The following is a 19,538-nucleotide window of genomic DNA, read 5'->3' on the forward strand; positions in this document are numbered from 1 at the left end:
ACAAGCTAAAAGCAATTGGTTTTGATAGTCTATCAGTGAGCTGGATGCAATCCTACCTGGAGGGGAGAGAGCAGATGGTGGAGGTAAACGGTACCCTATCCCCCCCCCTCACAGTAAACTGTGGTGTTCCACAAGGAAGCATACTAGGTCCGCTACTGTTCCTAATTTATGCAAATGACATGTCGTCAGCTTGTGACTGCAACTTGTTCCTGTTTGCGGACGACTCAGCCCTGCTGGTCTCTGACAAGAACAAATTACAGGTTGAAAAAACCCTCAGCTCAGAACTAAGCAAAATCTGCATATGGCTCGCTGATAACAAACTATCATTACACATGGGCAAAACAGAGTCCATTCTCTTCGGTTCAAATAACAAACTCAGCAAGACCGACGGCTTCTCAGTTACAGTGGGTGACAATATTGTCACAAGGAAAGAAGATATTACCTACCTGGGTTCCATCCTAGAGGCAAATCTTTCCTGTGACAAAATGGCATCCAATGTAATAAAAAAAGTCAACCAACGAACTCGTTTCTTGTACCGGATCTCCTCACTGGTAAACAAGAATACCCTGAAGACTCTAGCAGGAGCACTCATTCAAGGGTACTACGACTATGCTTGCACCTCATGGTACCAAAGCACCTCAAAGGCGCTAAAAACAAAATTACAAACATCTCAAAACAAACTGGTCAGACTACTGCTTGACCTTACTCCTAGAACCCACCTCACCCCTGCCCACTTTGACAACCTAGGATGGCTTAGAGTAGACGACAGAGTACAGCAACTTGCAATGGGCCTGGTCTACAAGATACACTACACGACCAAGGTACCCATGTACATGACTAAATACTTCCCAAAGGTCAGTGAATACCACGATCACAACACCAGAGGGAGCTCCACAAATCATGTTAAACCCAGATTCGGCTCAAACAAGGGACTAAACACGTTTCGCAATTATGCCACATCAATGTGGAACGCCCTACCCAAAGCTGTAAAGGAATGTGAATCACTACCCACTTTCAAAAACACTCTCAAAAAACACCTAAGGGAGACTGCAACTCGAAACTGGCCCCTGTAAATGTCCGAACACAACCCCCGCCAACACCCCCCCCCCCCACTCCTACCCCCCCCCCCCCCCCCCCCCCCACCTCCAATGTACAGTCCCACCCCCACCTACCCAATCCAATGTACAGTTTCTACGCCTAATGTATATACTCTTTTCTTTCTGGACTCTTTTTGTATCACAAATACAGTACTGTAATTGCAAATCTGGTATGTCATAAATGTATAGATGTAGCAGTACTGTCTATCTGTATGTCATGTATGTCATATATGTTACGATGAATTGGAAATGGGGGACCCTGGTGGAAACAAGACGAAAGTCTTTCTCTGGTCTGCATCCCCTTAACAATTGTATGTATTGAGCTGTACTGCACTGTACCCATTCTGCAATCTGTTAATAAAGTTTTCATTCATTCATTCATTCATTCATTCATTCATTCATTCATTCACAGCAGCTTCAATTTGGGTATTCGAGAGATGGCCATGTCTGCAGGTGTTTTGTATGGACATTATGTCAAGTCAATCAGGGGGAGATCTTTGACTCATATCTCGCCTTAGAATCACCAGAAAGGCTTTCGAAATAGTGAAATGCCATGTTGGCCTCAATATTTTCAAAACAAATCGTATGAAAATGTTATGAAATGAACAAGAATGTGATAAAACATGTAATAAAAACGGACCTCAACGCATGCATTTGATGGTAGAAATCCGTATGGTCCCCCTATACCAAGATGGCGGCGGTCTCGTGACATCAGAGTGTCTTCGAGAATTGCATCTGGCATATATACGACCGGAGGCAGGCGTGGCTATGGTAGATGTAAGGTGTATGATTGTTTTTTTCAGCGAGTGCAATAGGCACACGAGTGTAGTCCAATAGGCGAGCAAGACGCGGAGCCGGTATGAAATATAACTGACACCGACGTCTTGACGTTACCATGGTAACGTGACTGATTCACTTACAGTACGACGCTGCACCGAAGCAGACTTTTTTTTTCCTTCCTAAAATTACTTCAGCATAATCACAGCTGTCTATTATGGAAAATATAATTTCATACAAATAAACATCTAGCTGCAAAACAAACAACAAACATTTGTGAATCGATAGAGAGATATAATCACAATTCTTAATTTTTTTTTTCGAACACCCCTATACCAATATACACGATTTGTGTTGTTTTGTCTGGTTATCAGAGTGATAATTCTGCATTACATTTCATGTTTCCAGACTGGGACGTGTATAGATAGTCTCACGTAGGCTCACATGTTATTGTCTATGCTTTTAACTAAAATTACTTCAGCATAATCAACAGCCACGAATATATGTCTAGTGTAAATGGAAAATATAATTATTTCATACAAATATTGCTTTCTAGTTGTGGAAAATAATCCTACAGCTTCTCTTCCAAAACAGCAGACGGCAGTAGAGCGTAGAAGAAGAGAAATACAATCCTGCTAGTGTCTAGCTACATGATGTCATTTCCGGTGTCGAGCGCAACGTGTTTGTAGAAAATAGGTGAGGTTATTATTATTAATTTTTTTGCAGACTTATTCGTTTAAGTTCCAATTCATTTTATACATATTATGTCCAGTAAAGCAACTGTAAATGTTATGTATGTTCCCCGTAGCTTGTTATTGTACGTGTGGGCTACTGCTAACTTTGAAGAGTGAATTAATGCTGTTAGTTGGCTTACTGATAGTGCTAACTTTAGCGGCACAACGTCTCACAACGTGTTTTGTCTTTAACGTTCTTATATTCAGGAAAATGGACATTCAAGCAGAAGACTACCCCACAGAGATTGAGGAACAGCTGGCAGGCTTCGAGTCCTCGGTCAGTTCTGTCAACAGCATGGTGCAGACAGTGCTATCGATGCCCAGAAAGGAGCTACTGCAAAAGGTACGAGTCTATTTTATCAGCCAAAACGGGTGTTGGATTTGCTGTGACGTCTCTCCATAAGCTAGTTTTGACACATTTTGAACAAATAGGGCTAGACCAGACGTGAACTCGATTTTTACGTGGTCACGTCATGTGTTTCTTTATTAATCACATTGGAGAGATTCGGGTGTCATAGCTGCATGGGGGAATTGATTGATTGATTGAAAACTTTATTAACAGATTGCAGAATGGGTACAATACAGTACAGCTCAATACATACAAATTGTTAAGGGGATGCAGACCAGAGAAAGACTTTCGTCTTGTTTACATCAGGGTCCCCCATTTTTAATTCATCATAACATGACATACACGACGTACAGATAGACAGTACTGCTACATCTATACATTTATGACATACCAGATTTGCAAATACAGTACTGTTTGTGATACAAAAAGAGTCCAGAAAAGAGAGTATATACATTTGATGTAGAAACTGTACATTGGAGGGGTTGGGTAGGAGGGGGGGGGGGGCACTGTACAACTGTACAAGCAAAACTGTACATTGGAATATTGACAACCATACACGGTCATTTACTGTACATTGGAGGGGGTTGGGTTAGGACATTTACATAATAAATAATAATAATAATGGATTGGATTTATATAGCGCTCTTCTCTGACTCAGAGCGCTTCACAGAGTCCATTATTCGTTCATACACAGTCATACCGGTGGTGGTAAGCTACAATTGCAGCCAGAGCTGCCCTGAGGCAGACTCACGGAAGCGTGGCGAATAATCATCGCCTACGGCCCCTCCGACCACCACCAACATTCATTCACATGCATACACATTCATACGAGGCAAGTAGGCTAAGTGTCTTGCCCAAGGACACAACGGCAATGGGATGGACATGGGCTTGAGCGGGATTCGAACCACCAACCCTTCGACTATTGGACACCCAGGGGGTACAGGTAGGTGAAAATATAATTCTAGATGAATAGAGTAGAAAATAACTTGCACAACATTAATTTGTTGACAGCTGGATCCTTTGGAGCAAGCCAAGCTGGACCTGATGTCTGCCTACACGCTCAATTCACTATTCTGGAGTAAGTTGATCAAATACTGTCTTATACAGGCAGCTGTATGAATGGTGGGGCGATACAAATTCAGGATAGCGTTATGACCGTGTACGTAGTGTTATGATCGTGTATGTAGTGTTATGACGGTGTACGACAGGGCTATTCAACTAAATTGTTAAGGGGGCCACATTTTCAGAAACCCAAGGGGCCAGGGGCCGGACTGCCACGGCGCCTCCCCGTGCTATGAATATATGTACACTTGACACAACACGCAACCACATTTTCATAACTTTTATTTAACTACATTGCAAAAGTAGTATACTTTTAAAAAAAAAGTGCTTCATTTATGTGCCACATCTGCAACATCTCCTGCAAAAAGTGCTTCATTTATGACTGCAACATCTCCTCTTCAACATTTCAATATAAAAAAAAAAAAAAAAAAAACAAGTGCATGATGTGCATCTGAACATTCTAACATCAACACTTGAATAAAAAAAACACATTTATAGTGCAGCTGAGCTTATGAAAAAGTGCTTCATGTCTGTGTAACAACAGCAAATCACAGCATCTTATTAGCACTTATTGTCCACTCTTAACTCTCAAACATCAGGGGGGGTGGGGGCAGACAGGCCTAGCCTACATACTAGGGATGCCCCGATCACGTTTTTTGCCACCGATACCGATCACCGATCGTCGTGAGCCATATCGGCCGATACCGATCCGATACCGATTGTTTTTGATTAAAAAGAAATTAAAAATTAAAAAATAAAATAAAATAAAATAATTTTTTTTTTTATAAAATATATATATTATATAATTAGACTTGTACTTGTATTATCTGCGAGACATCGCCACCACGCAACAAGTCAAAATGCTCGCTATCTGCAAACAGCTCCACTGTCTGTGTGTACTCTAGTAGCCTTCAGCTCCAAAAAGGATTCTCCGGCGCTGCAGCTGGACCCTATTGGTAACGTTACTGTGATTTGGTCATTTCACATTCAGCAAGCCCTCAGCTCGAATACGCATTAAATCAATGTTATAAGACATTGATATCAAGAGCTATCTGTAGCTACTGCTAGCCGGCTAGACAGAACTTTAGTTCAATGGGACATTTAGTTTTGAACAGTAAACTAACGTCAGCTAACGCAAGCTAACGGAGGTATGAACATGGACTACTAGACTTTCTGGATCATTTGTTGATATCAGGAGCTATCGGTAGCTAGCCGGCTAAATACCGTTAGACAATGCCTACTAAACGTGAATAGTTGACTGGGTAATTTTGTTTAAACAGTAACGATAGCTAGGTAGCTAACGTTAGCGCAGGTCGAATGCACTACAGACTCGAGCAGAGGAGCCGCCTCTCAGTCCTCAGTGTTTACAAACTCTACACGGGGGCGGGCGGGGCTAGGGAGGAGGAGCAGCGGCAGTTTGCAGGTCGTGTGTGTCTGAGACAGACAGCGAGTGAGAGCTTCGCTTGATCGGTTTCCGCTATCGGCGAATATGACTCATTATCGGAATTCACAGATTGCATATTTATACTGAGTATCGGCCGATAACGATCGGTGGCCGATCGATCGGGGCATCCCTACTACATACACACATCTAATGAGAGATTGCACTTCTTTCAGATTCAGATTCAGATTCCTTTATTTAGCCATTTGTGTAAAACACATTGGTAATTGTTGCAGCAATACAGTGTATGCATTTCCTTTCTTTTTTCACAGTAAACAACACCAACACAGACAAGAAAAGAAACTAAACAGTGCAGTGGGGGATTAATCAATAAATACATATATATATATATATATATATATAAAGTGAAGAGTGCAGGGATCCAGTATGGACTAGTGCAGTGCAGTCAGTGTCATTGTGCCAGTGTCACTTGGGGGCAGATGGGGGGGGGGGGTACAGAGGGGGGGGGGGGGGGGGGGGACCTGAGGCATTGATCAGCCTGGCGGCTGAGGGGAATAAGCTCAGTCTGTGTCGAGCTTTCACAGCCTTTGGGATCCTCAGCCTTCTCCCAGAGGGGAGCAGGGTGAAGAGGCTGTGACCGGGGTGGGATGGGTCGGCCATGATCTTCCTCGCCCTCTTCAGCGCCCTGGAGTCGTGCAGGGACCTGAGGGAGGGCAGGGGACAGCCGATCACCCTCTCCGCGGAGCGAATCACCCGCAATCTTTGACTGGGCAATGGCAGAGAAAGAGGGTTCATAGGAAGTGAGGGCTACCCGCAAACAGTGATGCAAATGCTCATTTGTCAAGGAGGCACGGTTGCTTGTTTTAATGGCATTCATGTGAGAGAAACTGGATTCACAGGTGTATGTTGAGCCAAACATTGTTAGCACAGATATTGCCAGCGTTTTTTTTTGGGTTATGTGTTGACATGAATACACTTTATCCAAAATGTTGTGGTGGATTCATTCTCAAGTGCCTGCTTCAGAGCAGATGATGCTTGCATGTCAATTATTTCAAGTTGCAGGAGACCTTCATCAATGTGAAGTGATGCAAGGAACTCTTGTCCTTTTGTGGAAATAGCAGCTACATTGGCAAATGGGTTGCTCACAAAATGCATTAATTCTCTGGGCATGTCAAATTCATCAAATCGACATGCAAAGTTTTCCCTCAATTTATCAATGAAATCTGTCATTAATTGAGTGACCTTTGGCTCAATTGTGCGTGTGAACGTTGACATGAAAAGAAAAAAGTAAAAATAAAAAATTAAATTTAAAAAAAAAAAATTTATTATCATGTAATCTTTTGCGGGCCGGTCAGAATCAGGGCCGCCAGTTGAATAGCCCTGGTGTACGAGGTGCATAAAGGTACTGGTAGTCACTTCCTGGATCAACATCATTCCATCCTCCCTGCAAATCCCCTGCTATGATGACATGTTGACAGCTTATCCCCTTAACACATTGATTGCCATGCAGTATGCCCATCATTATACCCAGTCTGCCACCGCTGTAAGCCTATGGAGATGTTTACCTTCTTTGCAGGGCTATAACTTTTTAAATATTATAGCTATAATCTGCATTACTATGGCCCATTCAACATCGATTATCTATCGTTCCGGATGTGGGAACGTTATATTTTTTCATTCATACATTGTTGTGTTATAGTTAATACCGTCGAGAATATAAGTATGTTTTTAAGCTTTTCTGCTGTAATTCCAAAAACGCTAGTTATAGGCCCTGACGCATATGATAGATTATCGATTGGCGTTTCTTTCCTATACACGCTATATTAAAAAATTCAAATGTATATGATCGGTATACATTATGCTTCATCATGCGTGAAGGAAAGGGGGGGGGGGGTCGTTTATAATTCCTTGATCGTCAGTAACGGCTTTATTTAGTATGGGTTGATATATTGATCAGACTGATCGCAAACAAAGAAATGGACAATCGGGCTGAAAATAACGTTAGTGTCCTCTTACCGTTCGCCGATGAGACTGGAGGAAAAATATCCCAATTATTTAACTCGATCTCCTAGATCCATTTCCGGTTTGTATGACGCAAAAAAACGCCGAAATCATATAGATTATTGCGTTTCGAAAGCGATCCAAATGCACTCGAGTGTGTATATTGATCCACGCCACATATCTCTGGCGGAGGAATTTCCTCAATGCACCGATGGCCACTTCCGGTTTGGCGTGAGTGTAACTCGCCCGACCATCCACCAGGCGGCGGTATTGAGGCGTTGCAATATCAGACAGGGTGCCGCTGCAGTCCGGAGGGAGACTGGATGAATTATGAATGCCATGGCGAAAAAATTTAATATTGATCCCAAAAACGATTTATGCCGGTGTTGGCATTCAACGCATGGCGGGCAATAACGATTTACGCCGTTTATGGCGCACAATGTGTTAACAGGTTCAGCGCCAGAGGTCGCTGTGGGCGTATGGCCGTGTGTGCCAGCGCTTTGTTCAATGGGGATAAATGCCGGTGTTTGCAGTGCTAAAACTATATTAAATATTATAGCTATGGATCTAATAACAGTCGATTGTCATTGAGTTTCTTCTGGTCAAGATGCAAAAAACAGATAATTTTTTCATCCATACATTTCTGTTTTATACCGTGGCGAGTATAGTTTTAGAGTGATTCGGTGTAATCCCAGGAAACGCTGCCAAACAGCGTTTTACTGCATTTCATTATAAAATGTGTCATTCCTCGCCTGGATCAATAATCAATCTGAAATCAACGCTAGATTATCTGTATTATGTTTCATCATGCATGCATGAAAGGGTGGGTGGGGAGGTCGTTTTTCTATGCTTCGATTGCCACCAACGGAATATGCTAGGGCTGCCGCGGTATTGATTTTTTCCTTAACGCACAAATTTGCGAAATATTTCCTACCGCCGCGGTAATTGATAACATATAGTCCTTACCTCGTCTATGATGTACTGCAAAAAGAATAATCCAATTATCTGATCACCATTCCAAATACTGATCGCGATCCTGTTTCCAACGTAATCCACCACGAACCGGGGGGGCCCGACCCTCGTCGATGCATGTTATAAGCGCTTGTCTTGCCGGAGTATTTAGATCCCGCCCGCACGCCGCAGCTCGGCCCAGACAACAAGCCACATCGTTTCAAATGGAGTAGCGGCTGCAAGGCGTTAGGCGGCGGTATTGGACGTTTACGATCTCAGACCCATTCCCAATGATAACATCAGACTGGATGGATGAATTATGAAGGGAAATATCGAATAAAAGAAATAACGATGAAAACCCGACTTTTCTCGGGTTTGGCGCCCAACGTTCGGTGAGTTAACCCGAAATATGTCGGGTCTGGCGTCCAATGTGTTAAACTTGAGCGGTCCATTACCGGACAGACAATCATTTCGGGTCATAAATAGACTAATACAGTCCGTATTAATTAATGTTGCGTTTCTTAAAGACCCTAACCCTATAAAAACAGCAGTCAAAGTGTATATTTTCAGCACTACGTTTGTTTACCAATTTTAGTCTAAATGTCTATCTTTAGAGGACGATTTTGCAGCAGGAATATTGTTTGGGATTCGGAAAGCACGCATTCGTTATTGAAAGTGAAACACAGACAAATAGGCTATACTGAACACTGTTTATTGACACTTGCAAGAAAGAACACAGAACAAATGTGAAACTTGAAACTAAATGTGCATATAACAACAGAAACAGAGGCCATTACACATTTATAAAGGCTTTGCACTGCAAAGTTAGTAAATACAAATAAATCCTAAAGTGCACATTCGTTGTGTCAATTTATTGAATAAAGGCCACTCGTTTAAAAAACAAAACGAATGAAATAATACAAGGTCTTACAAATTAAATGAAAAGCCATTTTTGCATTTATTCTCAATTTTTGCCGCTCTCAATTTATTCTCTAAATTTGAGTCCATATACGTAAAATACGCACGCAGCCACTTATAGTTATTCTGAGACGATAATTAATCGATCTAACCAAGGCACGGATTTTGTCGTGGCAGGTAGCGTTTTGTCGAGAAAATGTATATCTATACTCCAAATGCACTCGAGTGTGTATATTGATCCACGCCACATATCTCTGGCGGAGGAATTTCCTCAATGCACCGATGGCCACTTCCGGTTTGGCGTGAGTGTAACTCGCCCGACCATCCACCAGGCGGCGGTATTGAGGCGTTGCAATATCAGACAGGGTGCCGCTGCAGTCCGGAGGGAGACTGGATGAATTATGAATGCCATGGCGAAAAAATTTAATATTGATCCCAAAAACGATTTATGCCGGTGTTGGCATTCAACGCATGGCGGGCAATAACGATTTACGCCGTTTATGGCGCACAATGTGTTAACAGGTTCAGCGCCAGAGGTCGCTGTGGGCGTATGGCCGTGTGTGCCAGCGCTTTGTTCAATGGGGATAAATGCCGGTGTTTGCAGTGCTAAAACTATATTAAATATTATAGCTATGGATCTAATAACAGTCGATTGTCATTGAGTTTCTTCTGGTCAAGATGCAAAAAACAGATAATTTTTTCATCCATACATTTCTGTTTTATACCGTGGCGAGTATAGTTTTAGAGTGATTCGGTGTAATCCCAGGAAACGCTGCCAAACAGCGTTTTACTGCATTTCATTATAAAATGTGTCATTCCTCGCCTGGATCAATAATCAATCTGAAATCAACGCTAGATTATCTGTATTATGTTTCATCATGCATGCATGAAAGGGTGGGTGGGGAGGTCGTTTTTCTATGCTTCGATTGCCACCAACGGAATATGCTAGGGCTGCCGCGGTATTGATTTTTTCCTTAACGCACAAATTTGCGAAATATTTCCTACCGCCGCGGTAATTGATAACATATAGTCCTTACCTCGTGACGTCTATGATGTACTGCAAAAAGAATAATCCAATTATCTGATCACCATTCCAAATACTGATCGCGATCCTGTTTCCAACGTAATCCACCACGAACCGGGGGGGCCCGACCCTCGTCGATGCATGTTATAAGCGCTTGTCTTGCCGGAGTATTTAGATCCCGCCCGCACGCCGCAGCTCGGCCCAGACAACAAGCCACATCGTTTCAAATGGAGTAGCGGCTGCAAGGCGTTAGGCGGCGGTATTGGACGTTTACGATCTCAGACCCATTCCCAATGATAACATCAGACTGGATGGATGAATTATGAAGGGAAATATCGAATAAAAGAAATAACGATGAAAACCCGACTTTTCTCGGGTTTGGCGCCCAACGTTCGGTGAGTTAACCCGAAATATGTCGGGTCTGGCGTCCAATGTGTTAAACTTGAGCGGTCCATTACCGGACAGACAATCATTTCGGGTCATAAATAGACTAATACAGTCCGTATTAATTAATGTTGCGTTTCTTAAAGACCCTAACCCTATAAAAACAGCAGTCAAAGTGTATATTTTCAGCACTACGTTTGTTTACCAATTTTAGTCTAAATGTCTATCTTTAGAGGACGATTTTGCAGCAGGAATATTGTTTGGGATTCGGAAAGCACGCATTCGTTATTGAAAGTGAAACACAGACAAATAGGCTATACTGAACACTGTTTATTGACACTTGCAAGAAAGAACACAGAACAAATGTGAAACTTGAAACTAAATGTGCATATAACAACAGAAACAGAGGCCATTACACATTTATAAAGGCTTTGCACTGCAAAGTTAGTAAATACAAATAAATCCTAAAGTGCACATTCGTTGTGTCAATTTATTGAATAAAGGCCACTCGTTTAAAAAACAAAACGAATGAAATAATACAAGGTCTTACAAATTAAATGAAAAGCCATTTTTGCATTTATTCTCAATTTTTGCCGCTCTCAATTTATTCTCTAAATTTGAGTCCATATACGTAAAATACGCACGCAGCCACTTATAGTTATTCTGAGACGATAATTAATCGATCTAACCAAGGCACGGATTTTGTCGTGGCAGGTAGCGTTTTGTCGAGAAAATGTATATCTATACTGCATACTGGTGTATTTTTCGTCTACGAAAAATGGAGCCTCGAATAATTATTATTGCCCATAGACGTAAAATACGCTGTAAAAGTTAAGCTAAAAACGGCGACAATGCCACTTATTTCAAATACGTTCTTTGAGATGAAAATTCATACAGTAACTATTTATTTTGTTAGTGTGCGGCGGCCTGTGCTTTGTTTTCAATCTGATGTGTGGCAGGAACGATTACAGTAGATCAAGCATCTGGGTAAGTATACTTGCCCTGATGTGTATATGTGTAAAAAGGTCATGGTGCAAGATGAGGCGATATATGCCCTCTCAGTTATATTTGCCCTATATATATTTGTATATGAAATCCTTCAGTTTAATTAAATATATATTTTTACGTTAATAATAATAATAATATTTACATTTATATATTTATAATTACATTTATAAATATATAAATGTAAATAGTATTATTATTAACGTAAAAATATATATTTAATTAAACTGAAGCATTTCATATAAAAATGTAAATGGCTATAGGCTATTTAACTCACCAGAACAGTTAAACCAGTTTATTACACTGCATTTTTGTTAACACTTTGGGTGCCATGGGTTAAATTCATGATATACCATAGATTGCCAGCTCTATTTGTCTATGGAGAAGTACCCCTTCTTTGCATGGCTATAACTTTTTAAATTCTATTGCTACATTGCCATTATTAGGGCCCATTCAAAATCCTATATGTATTGTTCATTGTGTAGCAACGTTAAACTTTTTCATTCACATATTCATAGTAAAGTATGGTCTAATGTATAAGTATGTTTTCATCTCTTTCTGCAGCTTTCTCCAGAACGTGATCTATAGCCCCAAATGCATTATATTGATGATGAAATACAGTTTGATGGCAATCGGGGCGATATAAAAAATTTCAATTGGACGTACTTCTAGAATGATCTACGTATGATCTGATGATGACCGGATGGGCGGGGGATCGTTTATAATTCCGTGGGCAGCGTTATATCATTAATCTAGTGTGGGTCATATGTTCATCATAACAGTTTATATGGAACACGTTCAAAAATAACGCTGAATCTTACCGGATCTTCCTCGCGCCGTTGGACGATCAGCGTGGTGTAGACCGTTTTCGATTATGGGATGTTTATCCTGATGAACCATTTCCAGCTTGTATAATACTATATACGTCCAAATCATGTTGTTTATCGAGTTATTGGCAATGGATCGCTATATATTGTGACGAGCCAGAGTGCCGGGAGCCAAACCGAGTGCCCGGAAGTAATATGGCCGACCAGCACAACCTCCACAGCACTTCCTGTTTGGCGATTGCGCCGATCGGCCACCAGATGGCGCTCCTGAACCGCCAGAGAGCTCAGTGGGTCCTCCTGGTGGATCTCAGGCCAGCGGAGGGGAAATATGAATCCGATCACAGATTTTTGAAATATTGATATTAAAGACGCTGTAAAGCGGCCTTCGGCAACTTGAGCATGGCCGGGAATGACGCTGTAAAGCGTTTTCCGGCACCCAAAGTGTTAATTAAGAGGCTCCGAGTCCATTTTATTTATTGTTTTTAGTTGTGTTTTTTATTCAAGTGCAATTTTTGCCAACAGAGACGGAGTCCATTTTATATATTGTTTTTGTTTTTTACTACAGTGCATTTTTGTTAACAGGCTGAGAGTTCATTTGATTGTTTTCGGTTGTTTTATTTATTTAGGATATTTAAAAGGTTTTTTTATGCCTGTCTTTTTTTGCTGCTGTGAAGCACTTTGAGCTGCAATTCTTGTATGAAAGGTGCTATACAAATAAGGTTTATTATTATTATTATTATTATTATTATTATTATTATTATTATTATTATTATTATTATTATTATTATTATTATTATTATTATTATTAATCTTTTGTTTTTCCTTTGCCGACAGTGTACTTGGTTACTCAAGGAGTGAACCCCAAAGAACATGGAATAAAGCAGGAACTGGTAAGATATTTTCCCTCATTCATCCTTGACCTTATTATCCTGCCCGTGTCAGTTTTGGGTTGTATTTCAGGCTGTCCTCGTTCTGACTGACAGTCAGGCTCCTCGACTAAAGACGTTGTGACTGTCAGGCTCCTTGACTAAAGACGTTCTTACTGACTGTCAGGCTCCTTGACTAAAGACGTTCTTACTGACTATCAGGCTCCTTGACTAAAGACGTTCTGACTGACTGTCAGGCTCCTCGACTAAAGACGTTCTGACTGACTGTCAGGCTCCTCGACTAAAGACGTTCTGACTGACTGTCAGGCTCCTCGACTAAAGACGTTCTGACTGACTGTCAGGCTCCTCGACTAAAGACGTTCTGACTGACTGTCAGGCTCCTCGACTAAAGATGTTCTGACTGGCCGTCAGGCTCCTCGACTAAAGACGTTCTGACTGTCAGGCTCCTCGACTAAAGACGTTCTTCTTAGTTGACTGACGTTGCAACAGGAATTTGACTTCCCCTTAGGCAGTATGGCGGTATTACGGTATATCAGGGTATTTAGAAATTCCGACGGTATTGAAAACCAATACCGTCAAAATCACAAGATCCGTTTCAGTTTATATTACAGTGAAACGGAGTTTTAACAGTGGTTGGTTGTAGTACACTGCACACACGCGCCAGCAGAGGGCGAGACCAGTCCTCAGTCACTAGTCGAGCGAGCCGCAGAGCTGGTTGTCTACACACACAGGAGGAGGAGGGGAAACCCCGCTTCACTGGAAATTAAATTAGAGTCGAGACACGCTTACCATTGCTGCCTGGTGCTGCGGGCTAACTGGCTGTTCTGAGAGCTAACTGTTGTGTATGTGTATCACAACGGTGGTCACGCTTTACGGTAATGTTGCAACAGTGCTGTGAAAATACCGTAAAGCGTTGTGGTAACGAGTGTGTGTTGTTGTGGACTGGTGGAACAAGCAAATAAACGGTAAAACGTTACGTCGCAGTCCGGTGCGTTTTTAAATACACAATACTAACGTTACTAGTACTATGCTGCGGGGCTCCTGGCTACCATTCTGAGAGTTAACGTTAGTATTACTAGGATGCTGCGGGCTTCTGGCTAGTGGCTCCATTCTGAGAGCTAATGATAGTGGCACTCGGATGCTGCGGGCTAACTGGCCATCTCCGCGATTTGTTTACTTGGTAACACGGGTTGCCCCCCCCCCCCCCCCCCCCCCCCGCTGATGAAAATGAAAGTCATACCGTCATATACCGTACACCGGGGTATTAGGTAATCAAGGTATAACGGTGTGAAAATTATGATACCGCCCAGGCCTACTTCCCCTCTCCACTTGTTTCAGCCCTACTTTCCCTCTCCACTTGTTTCAGCCCTACTTCCCCTCTTTACTTGTTTCCGCAGGAGAGAATCCGGACCTACATGAACAGGGTGAAGGAGATCACAGACAGAAGCAAAGCTGCCCGTCTGGACAAAAAGGCTGCAGCTCGCTTTGTCATGAGCGCTCTTTACAAAGCTGAGGAGGGAGGCTCCAAGAGAGAGGCTGTGCCCAAGAGCACGCCGGGCCGCGCCACACTGTCCAAACGACCGAAGCTCAGCTGAGTGTGACCCTCTTAGTCTCCGGGGGCATCATCTCCAGGGGTCGGTTTCCATGACGACCAGTAACTTATAACCTCTTATTATTATCACATTAATAACAGGGATTTGATTGGTTAGTTGTCATGTCTGTCTGTACGGTCCCTCAACTCTAAAATATATACAACAGCAAATGAGTGGTTAGTGACAGTGACAGAAACTTGAGGACTGAGGGCTAGATCCACAAAGAATGGATTGCACGGAGCAAGTTGCACCCTTACTTAAAATTCATTATGAATTGAAAATGGGGGACCCTGATGTAAATGTACTGTATTGTACCCATTCTGCAATCTGTTAATAAAATGTTCAATCAATCAATCTGCATGGTGATTGATTGAATGAAAACTTTATTAACAGATTGCAGAATGGGTACAACACAGTATGGCTCAATACACACAATTGTTAAGGGGATGCAGACCAGAGAAAGACTTTTGTCTTGTTTACATCAGGGTCCCCCATTTTCAATTCATAATGAATTTTAAGTAAGGGTGCAACTTGCTCCGTGCAATCCATTCTTTGTGGATCTAGCCCTGAGTGTTAAGCTGTTAAATACTGCCACTTTTTTGTTTGAGGTTTTCTCTTCAAGGTAAAGCTTGAATAATATGATTCTATGAATCATTTGTGTTGATAGTGTCATTTAAACATTTTGGTAGGTGTGAAGTTTTTTTTAATCTTAATTTTTTTGTATTTCTTTTTGCACATTGAAAGTTCCAAACCTTTTGTATTGGTAATTATTGATATGGATTAGCTTGGTTTGTTTGACACAAGGTAGTGCCACCTTTAGATCTGATGTGCAACCTTTCCTGATAAGTTAGGCTATAATATATATATATATTGTTTCTATAGACGGCTGACATTTTTTGGCACAAGTATTAGTTACCATTGCAAAGCCTTTTGGTATCTTCTCACCAACATGCCACTAGTTAAACAAATGCCATAACATTACAAGTGTGTATTACAAGGGCGGTTAGGTGGCCAAGCGGAGATTGCGTTCGTCACCAGCCCCGGAGCTGTGAGCTGGATTCGCCTGTTCGAATCCAGCTCACAGCTCCGGGGTTGTCACCAGCTTGGCTGGCCGTCTGCACTAATACAATTGGCTGTATTAGAGGGTGGGAGAAGCTGGCGGGGTGGGTCCGGGTCGTTGTAAACAGCGACTCCTACAGTTCGGTCGGGGCGCGAGGGGGATAGTGTGGTCCTCCCACACGCTACGCCCTCTCGATGAGAATCCGCGCTGCCAGGTGAAAAGAAGCGGTGATTGGCTGGACGTGTGTCGGAGGAAGCACGTGGTAGCCTCCACTCTCCCAGATGATCTGACTGTGGGGGGTAAGTGCGCAGCGACCAGGAAGGGACTGGGAATTGGCATACGACTAACATTGGGATGGGAGAAAATCGGAGGAAAATGGAGGGGGAAAAAGAAAAAAAAAAAAAAAGAAAAAAATGTGTGTATTACATGGCGTTTTAACATTCGCCGAAATGCTCAAGCCCACTGACACACACTGCATCAGTGCAATCGGACACACCTGCCGGCGATAATAATAATCACTTTATTTGGGCTGACTGAGCCACAGAACAACTGCGTCTGCATTTGATCTTGTCTTGTCGATGGTGTAAAATGAATTAGGTATATTGTTAGTAAGTTAGCCATGTAATAAGCGGGATAATGTATAGCCTATACTCTGTCATTGTCGCAAAATAATTTACCTTCACTACGTTTAGAACACCTCGGCGAGGCGCCTCTGTATTCTAAACTCCGTGTCGGTCAATTATTTTGTGACAATGACCTCGTAGCTATACATTATCCCTTACTTAAACATCTGATTAAATATCTGGCTGTTTTAATTACTGTGGCTTTTGAATACCTAATATTATGGCTCTATACTCATAACGAGGCTGTCATACTGTTGCTGTTCATTCAGTTGACCAGGAAGTAATTTCATATGTAATGTGTATATGGCTTAAATACCACTTGTTTCCATTAAAACAAACATTCAGCTAATTAAAGAAGACTGCTTTTCTTTGAGTTCAACTTTTTCAAATTAATTCGTTTTATGAATTCAATGAATTTCCCTCGGGATCAATAAAGTACTTCTATTCTATTATTTATATCATGAGATTATTGAGGCTGGACACTCGTTTTCAATAATGCTGACATTTCAACAGGCAGAAAGCAAAATACCTTTATTTATTTTCTTCTTTAAAAAAAAAAAATCTTTTCCCCCCTCCTTTTTCTTCTGTTTTTCTCCCATCCCAATGTTAGTCGTTTTGCCAATTCCCAATCCCCTTCCTGGTCGCTGCGCACCTACCCCCTACGGTCTGGGAGAGTGGAGGCTATCACATGCTTCCTCCGACACATGTGTAGCCAATCAACCGCTTCTTTTCACCTGGCAGCGCGGACTCTCACTGAGAGGGTGTAACGTGTGGGATCACACTACCCCCCCCCTTAGATCCTTTCCTCGCTGAGCAGGCGCCCCGACCGAACTGTAGGAGTCGCTGTTTACAACGACCAGGACCCACCCACCAGCTTTCCCACCCCTAACACTGCCAATTGTTTTAGTATGAACGACCAGCCAAGCTGGTAGCAATGCCGAGAGCTGGGCTCGAACCCAGCATCTCCTGCACTAGTGGCGACACTGGCGAGCGCCTTGCCCACTGCGCCACTTAGCCGCCCTAGCAAAATACCTTTATGATTCTGAATAAAAAAATATAACAAAGATAAATTGGACAATAAGACACACATATTATCATTGGTTAATACAATTACGTAAATAATCATTAATACAATAGCACTTTTTAAAATGTCCCAGAGTCAATATTTAAAATGTTTCAGTCACCAGAGTCAATATTTAAAATGTTTCAGTGTCACCAGAGTCGATATTTAATATGTTTAGTGTCACCAGTCAATATTTTTATATTTATATTCTCAATCTCTCTGCCTCCATTTCTCTCTGCCCCTTTCTTTCCCTGCCTCTGCCCCTCTCTTCATGCCTCTCCATTTCTCCCTGCCCCTCTCCATCTCTCTGCCCCTCTCTCCATCTCTCTACCCCTCTCTGACACTATCCTTCTCTTTCTCCATCCCTCTAGTGTTATTCTATATCTCCCCCACGCGTAGAATGTTGGGCTGTTGCTACAGTTTATTTTAGTTTCATATAAACTTGTTTTGATGCAATGATTTTGGTCTGGTGGAGCCTTGCACGTTCCTTCAGTCCGCTCACTGGATGATCTGTCCTGTGTAGGCTACAACATACAGACATCTGATTTCCAAAAATAAGTTACCAAATATAGGTGAGGTTAAGTTACTTGAAGTGTATGTTCCAAGAACACAGTAAAGGCTGGTTTGTTATGCCTGAAACATGAAAGTGAAGCAATGTCTGTTAAACAGACCAATTTATTTTCCGTGACACTTTTGTTTATTTAATTTGCAATAAATACTGAATACTAAATGCATGTATCTGTCTTATTGTTTACTCTTTTCAACAATTAATACTGTTCTTTAAGAATGTTCAGCGTGTTCTATGTACTAAGTACCTTTAAAAAAATATCTTTTTTATCCGATTAATCGATTCTAAAGTGTCAATCAATCGATAGCTGAAATAATCTATAGCTGCACCACTAATCATCAAGTCAAGAGTTTTATTTGTCACGGCATACAAGTATACAATCAAATGCGGGTGGTCTTGCCCGCAACGATGTGCAATACAGTAGTAACAACATATAATAGAATCCAATAAAACAACATTGTGCAATAAACAGGTAACATAGTAGGGCATATCGGTATTTGTACATAAGTTATTTACAGAGCATGGAGGACATGCTAGGTCCTTTGGTAGTGCAATACACTGTTACTGTTACTATACTATTTTTAAAGTGACCTTTCCTTAGTGGCCATAAGTGTGGGCGTGTGCAGCATGCGTGTGTGCTTGCTCATGTTAAAGTGGCTGCTAGTGTGCGAGCGTGTACAGCGTGCGTGTCGTGTGTGTGGAGAGTTCAGTGTTCAATGCTCTGATGGCCTGGGGGAAGAAGCTGAGCCGAAGTCTCTGTCCTAGTAGCATGGGGTTCGCAGGCATCTGCCTGACCTCAGCAGCTGGAACAGGCTGTTGTTGGGGTGGTGAGGGTCTTTCATTATTCTGCAGGCTCTGGATTTGCACCTCTTGTTGTATAGAACCTGCAGGGGAGGTAGTGCAATACCCGTGGTACTCTCGGCTGAGTGCACCACTCTCTGTAGGGTCTTCTTGTCCTGTGCCGTGCTGTTTCCATACCAGGCAGTGATGTTTCCAGTCAAGATGCTCTCTACAGCTCCGGAGTAGAAGGACTGGAGTATCTTCCCAGATACTCTGAACTTCCTTAACTGTCTCAGGTGGTAGAGGCGCTGCTTCGCCTTTTTTACGACTGAGTCTATGTGTGTTGTCCATGTCAGATCCTCTGAGATGTGGACCCCCAGGTGCTTAAAGCTGCTCACCCTGTCCACGGTAGCCCCGTTTATCCTCAGTGGTGT

General features: G+C 42.1%; 1 protein-coding gene across 2 annotated transcripts; it reads left to right on the forward strand.

Moving 5' to 3' along the window:
• Positions 1–2,535: 2,535 nt before the first annotated feature.
• c1d (C1D nuclear receptor corepressor) lies at positions 2,536–17,099 on the forward strand. 2 transcript variants are annotated; one of them, XR_014620051.1, is made up of 6 exons: positions 2,536–2,570; positions 2,816–2,951; positions 3,969–4,035; positions 13,366–13,421; positions 14,816–16,040; positions 16,088–17,099. XR_014620051.1 is itself a non-coding variant. In XM_084321072.1 (5 exons), the coding sequence occupies exons 2-5, from the start codon at positions 2,820–2,822 to the stop codon at positions 15,011–15,013; spliced, it is 453 nt and encodes a 150-aa protein (XP_084177198.1). In that variant the 5' UTR covers positions 2,536–2,570; positions 2,816–2,819; the 3' UTR covers positions 15,014–16,047. The 2 variants fall into 2 exon arrangements, 1 of the variants encoding a protein (XP_084177198.1); XM_084321072.1 differs by lacking the exon at positions 16,088–17,099 and having other exon boundaries at positions 14,816–16,047.
• Positions 17,100–19,538: the final 2,439 nt, after the last annotated feature.

This window comes from Notolepis coatsorum (genome assembly GCF_963971535.1).
Source record: "Notolepis coatsorum genome assembly, chromosome: 9".
NCBI lineage: Eukaryota > Metazoa > Chordata > Actinopteri > Aulopiformes > Paralepididae > Notolepis > Notolepis coatsorum.

Excerpts from the sequence above, each read along its gene's own strand:
- c1d (XM_084321072.1), top strand. The coding sequence starts at position 2,820 with ATGGACATTCAAGCAGAAGACTACCCCACAGAGATTGAGGAACAGCTG. Across the intron at positions 2,952-3,968 it reads GAAAGGAGCTACTGCAAAAG|CTGGATCCTTTGGAGCAAGC; the intron begins GTACGAGTCTAT and ends ATTTGTTGACAG. Across the intron at positions 4,036-13,365 it reads GCTCAATTCACTATTCTGGA|TGTACTTGGTTACTCAAGGA; the intron begins GTAAGTTGATCA and ends CTTTGCCGACAG.